The sequence below is a fragment of the Sinocyclocheilus rhinocerous genome, unplaced genomic scaffold (assembly GCF_001515625.1).
Source record: "Sinocyclocheilus rhinocerous isolate Xijiao unplaced genomic scaffold, SAMN03320098_v1.1 scaffold299, whole genome shotgun sequence".
Classification (NCBI taxonomy): Eukaryota; Metazoa; Chordata; class Actinopteri; order Cypriniformes; family Cyprinidae; genus Sinocyclocheilus; species Sinocyclocheilus rhinocerous.
In genome coordinates, this window is record NW_015652998.1 from 344,380 (window position 1) to 350,542 (window position 6,163).

A 6,163-nucleotide genomic window follows, 5' to 3' on the forward strand; every position below is an offset into this window, starting at 1 on the left:
TATATATATATATATATATATATATATATATTCTTATAGGCGTGCAGTGGTGTTCTAAAATGAGGAGGCAAAGTTCTCACATTTTTTAAATTTTTTTATTAAATGTAAATTCATGTTCCAGTCACATTTTCTTGGTTAAATAAACATTACTTACACTACCAGAATAAAAAATATATATTGTATTTTTACATTAACAATGCAATACATAGGCTATACTATATACTAAAACCAAGTATAAATCTCATCAGTTTAGTGTTTTTAAACATTTTACATTTATTCAAAAATAATAACTCAGTAACGATTTAAAAAATATATATTTTTAAAACAATTATATATTTTATTTATGAACTGATGTTCAGCTGTTCTTTTTCATAATAAACTTATTTTCGGATCATCAGTCATCAGATCTCTGTAAACACTGGTCACAGACGCGGAGATGTAGCTTTGAACGAGCTGATTGCTCACTAAAAAAACCCACAGATCATGTTTGACTTGACAAAGTGGTTATATCTAAGTGTGTGAGTTGTTTACTTGCTTTCTTTAATTAGTCTTCCTATTAACACCATAATATTGGTCATTCAGACTGATTTGCAAACACAAGAGGCGGGATTTATTATATGAACCAATCATAGCCGATCATAACCAGTCATATACAATCATATCGTGATGGAGGCATTGGCTCTTCTCACGTGACTTTCCCAATTCATTCTCAATTACCCCCCACCAAACCCACCGCACGCTTTAGGGGGTCTGTTAAAACTCAATGGGCTCAGGAGAGGCGAGAGAAACGCGGACTCCCGCTGTAACTTTACCTGCTGGTGTAGCTGTTGGACAGTTTTAATTTAGAAAAACAAGTGATTTATATGCTGTTTATGTCATATTTTGTAATATTTGCGTTGTTTTATTTTTGTACTATTAATTTTTTCTCATCCAATTTTTTGAGGAGAGACTGCCTCCCTTGCTTCTTCAGAGGAAATGCCCCAGAATATATATATATATATATATATGTATATATATATATATATTAGGGGTGTAAAGGCCTGTTCACACCATAACTATAAAGATAACGATAAAGATATAGTTCTAAAAATCATTCTCTATATTAAAGAATAGCAGCATCCACACCACAGCTATAACGATAAAGTCACAGAGAAACGATATAATTGGAATCACTTTCAGAACGATTTTTTCCAGCTGATGAACGATAAAAAAATTTACAGCCAATCAGAATCAATCCTGCTATGACGAGCTCGAGAATTTAAAGCAGCAGACGAGAGTGCGCTTGGAATTAACAGACTATATCGTCCTCTGGTGTGAATGCTAATATAGTTATCTTTATAGTTATCGTTCTTAATGTGAACGGGCCTTAACAGTACACAGAAGTCACAGTTCGGTACGTACCGCAGTTTTGGGGACACGGTTCGATATGAGTTCGGTACAACAGGAAATGTATTTTTTTTTTTTTTTTTTTTTTTTTTTTTTTCTTCTGCTCACCAAGGCTGCATTTACAAGAACGGTGGATTATAAAATAATATAGTGCCGTGAATTCAAATGTGTTACTTCTCTCTGACCCACTTTCTTTTTGACACTCATTATCTGACACCTAAACCTGGGGCGCAGCACGAACAGAAAAATTACGGAATGGGTAAGTGTCAGTAGATTTGTGTCAAAATCCATTTCCATGAAACTTTCTAAAATTGACTAATAAAAACGCCAGCCACAAAATGGGATTAGTAATGGGGTTATTAATATTAATTTATTTATTTTGAAAATACAGTAGTGCTACATGCATGTAGCATGAGCAGTTGTTTTTTATTTTAATCAGATTGTATAATATCAAGAATGGTCTGAATTTAGATTTGTGAAATTATGCTACATACGACACCTGCACAAAACAAAAACAGCAGACGGACTGAATGAAAATGCAAATGTATTCTCTGACAGCAGGTGGTGCTTATGGAACAGTAGCGATGTAGAGTTTCCTTGGTTACTGCTGTAAACAAAGCAGCTGCACTTTTAAACACTACTTTAATGTGCATTATATGGAGGTAAGAGGAAAAGAAAATGCCATCAAAACATTTTTGAAGATGGTCAGTTCCTCTCAGAGATACATTAATATAAACCCCCACATATTTGTCTTTCTATATTTCGAGCATCGCGAACAGTGAGCTTGATCTGCCTGGTACAGTATTTTCTCCTCTTTACAGACTTTAAAAAATTCCACACAAATTACATTTTGGAAAATGATTGCAATGCAGTTTGTGTGCAATTATGGAATACATATCAGCCAAAATAAAACTAAAAACCGGTTCCAATTTATAGCCAGTTGACCAGTGCATCTCTAGAACCCGAAACTTTCACACATTGCTCATTTAAAACAAGCAGGCAGTTCTTCGAGCCCTTGCATGCCACCTGAACTCGCCATTGTTGTTTGGGGTTGGTGCGTAGATCATCTCTTCTTCTGCTCTTTCCTGTTGTGACGGTTAGCGTTGCATTACCACCCGTGCCCCCTTCTGGACTGATCGCCCATGATATATATACAGTGGGTACGGAAAGTATTCAGACCCCCTTAAATTTTAAGACAAAGAAGTTATTTTATTCCAAAAATGTAATTTCCACCATGCACAGAATGTTATCAAACCAGTTACGCATTTGCATGTATTTTCACTGGTGGACATTGTTAGTCAAATTGAGTGTATTTTAATGGTGTGTATTTGCTAAAAGTCTGCAGAGACAAAAGTGTCCATGAAACACCCACATACTGTACATGCTCAACACAAGTCAAGAACTTTTTCTCTTAGGTGTCGAAATGAAAAGGTGCTTGGGTTGTCACAGTGGTCTAACATGGCATGTCCCATGGCTACTGTTCCTGTTTCAAACCCCAGTGATACAATGCTTAGGTCAGACGATGCCAGAAATAGATGCACCCATGGTCCTGAGTGTGAAGCAATCTCAATCACTTCAGTTATTCCCATGGAGCACATTTCAGCTAATCTGAAGAATATATTGTAGCCTGCACATTTGTTAAGCTCCCGTGGTTATAAATTATAAGCAATAGCTTAAAGAAGCATATGGTTGCCTTTATTTGCTTCAATGGAAAAACAGTCTAGCCTTCAGATGGGGAAAAATACTTCTAATTATCTCCTACATGTTTCTGTTGTTGCTTGCAATGGAAGCGGAGTGTGAAAATGTGACTTTTCATTCTATCATCTGCTCTCTTTCTCTATCGACTCTCCAGCCCTGAAGGATGCTCGATTCCAGCTGGTCAATTTCTCAGACAACGAGCTGCGTGTGTCGTTATCCAACGTGTCTCTCTCAGACGAGGGAAGATACGTGTGCCAGCTCTATACAGACCCCCCACAGGAAGCCTACGCCGACATCACTGTGCTAAGTATGAACACTCATGCATGCATGTACACAATATACAATACACACACAGTCATTTATATTTTTTAGTATTTAGTCTGTTTTGTTATTGTCATTATTGTTTTATATTTTTATAAATTTTATAAAATTTTATAAATTATTATTATAATATACTCTAAGACACCATGTTAAGTTAAAAGTAGTTCAGCTCTAAAAATAACTCATCTCAAGACACCTGTGTTTTGTTCCACCTGTGCCTCCAGGTCAAGTTGTAGCCTACATTTCATATTTTAAGCATAATATAGGTCTAACTTATGACTTTAATATATGGCTGTGAAAATAAATCTGCATTGTTTATCCTTTTGATCTTTCATTTATTTATTTTTTAAATCATAAAAGTTCAACCTTTTATCAAGGTAAAACAATAGATTTTTTTAAGTGTTTTCAAACTTGGTCCTTTTAAAGGGGTCTGAGCACGGTTTGCTGAATTTTTGGCCCATATGTGAACGCTCCAAACGATCTCAGACCCTTTAAAGCGAACAGAGCCAAGACCATCTCGGGAGGTGGTCTGAGTACAGTTCGTTCTCAGATATTGATAAAATTCTCTAAAAACATGCATTGTGAACCCAAACTGCTACGGACTAGCTTGATTTTTTTTTTATCTGTTGGCATTTGATAAAATCCAGGATGCCATGTATCTGAACAAGCTGTCCAGGACCTCCAGCAGAAAAACAGGTCCACAACATTAAAGATCCAACAGTATTTTTAACCGTAGACATGGGGTACTTTTTTTTTTATCTTACTGTGCACCAAACCCATCTTGTGTGTTTGCTGCCAAAAAGCTTTTTTTTTTTCTCCATCTGACCATAGAACCCAGTTCTATTTGAAGTTCCATTAGTGTCTGGCAACTGAATATGCTGGAGTTTGTTCTTGAATGAGAGCAAGGGAATTTTTCTTGATACACACACACATATATATATATATATATATATATATACACACACACACTATATATATATATATATATATATATATATATATTAGACTATAGAACATATTTATATATAGAATATAAAATCTTCCCACTTGTGGTCATGACCCCAAGGTTGAAACCTCTGGATTAGACAAACCTGAACCTGTTGTTTTGACTGTCAGATTTCCCATAGGGCACTTGGCGCATAAACAAACACCCACAGACACACACACACGTAGGGCTTCTTTGTTTCTTGAGAAATCCTTTTATGATCAATCACCAGAGTGGAGCAGCTTTTGTGAGATGCTGCAGCAGTGTAGAATCAAGATATAGCCATTCATCTTCGCCTAACAGAAGGCCAGAGACGTGGCCAAGTCAGATCCTGAGCACCGAGTCATTCATTTTTCAGAAGGGAGCCGTTACACCACATGTATGCACACACGCTTTCACTGCTGTTTGGAGGGGCTGCTGAAAGCCCTCTAAAAACTCAACAAACACTTCACCTGCTACTTCCTTTGAGGACTCAGCTGCATGGTGGAGCCATTCAATGGAATTATTGTTTATGTGTTTGTGTGTGTGTGTGTCTTTGTGTACATGTGAACGCTTTGCTGCGTTCTGCGTCTTGACATAACTGCATGGAAAAATCACCCACACTTAAAAGTGATTATTCCGTTTTGAGAGCAGAGTTTAGTGCGGGGTGGGTATTGAGGGAGTGGGATTGTAGAGAGCACGCTGAATGCGTTTGAGTGGCTGGCTTCACAGCTTTAGACGACCGAGTTGAAGCAGAATGCTTGAATGGAACCCTGCTGCTCGGGGAGAACAAGAAACCTGAAATACCCTGTCCAAAAGATGCCACACATTTATGCCAGATTGCTAGAAGCCTAGGATTTCGGTGACCTTTTCAGGTAAGCATTTTAGGCATTGTGAACCCTCCTGGAAGTAAGGACCACTGAAAGTGAGCATGTCTTTTGAAAACACTGTTATCACGGTATATCCAACTGAGCACCAAAATGAAAAGGAAAGCCTTTAGAGATGTGTTACAATATGCCTATGAACATTCCCAATTATTCAGGTCAGTGTACAATGTTCTAGCAGATTTATTCCAGTCTACTGGATGTGTTGCTTTCTGTTACACAAGATGGTTCGCCACTATTCACGGTGTAGTTATCCGTGTCTCATCAGAGTAGATACTTTGTCAGAGTACACTCCTTTATGTCTTTTGTAAAAGAGAATGAATACACTCACCTCTTTATCTTCTATGACGTGTCCATCCCTCAGTGTTAGCATCTGTGTTGGCTATCAGTGCACTATGGACTAAATGTGACTCTAGTGGTGCTTGATTTACAGACCGCCTTGAAAATCTGTCTATCCTCTCTCAGTCCCACCAGGAAACCCAATCATAGAGTCCCGCGAGGACATTGTCAGAGAGGGTAACGAGACAGAGATAACCTGCACCTCCATGGGCAGCAAACCCGCTGCAACGATCAGATGGATGAAAGGAGACAAAGAGCTACAGGGTGGGTCAAGTCGCATTGTGTACACACAAACAAACCAGGTGTTTACCAGGTTTGTTTTCACTTTGCCTGGCATCCCACAGAGTGAGTTTTTCCCAGTGCACTGTCATCTGAGACTTTATGTATTAAAAAGACAAACACTTAAAGGGTTACTCCACCCCAAAATGAAAATGTTGTCATTAATCACTTACCCCCATGTCGTTCCAAACCCATAGAAGCTTTGTTCGTCTTCGGAACACAATTTAAGATATTTTGGATGAAAACCGGGAGGCTTGTGACTGTCCCATTGACTGCCAAGTAAATAACACTG

General features: G+C 37.9%; 1 protein-coding gene across 4 annotated transcripts in view; it reads left to right on the forward strand.

The window, feature by feature from the left end:
- The window catches only part of LOC107715321 (cell adhesion molecule 1-like), a 326,676-nt gene that overhangs the window by 267,191 nt on the left and 53,322 nt on the right, over nt 1-6,163 (forward strand). For all 4 annotated transcript variants that reach the window (XM_016521402.1, XM_016521405.1, XM_016521404.1 and 1 more), the window contains 2 exons: nt 3,239-3,391; nt 5,719-5,856. In XM_016521402.1, the coding sequence (XP_016376888.1) occupies nt 3,239-3,391; nt 5,719-5,856 (291 nt within the window). The remainder of the gene's footprint in view (nt 1-3,238; nt 3,392-5,718; nt 5,857-6,163) is intronic.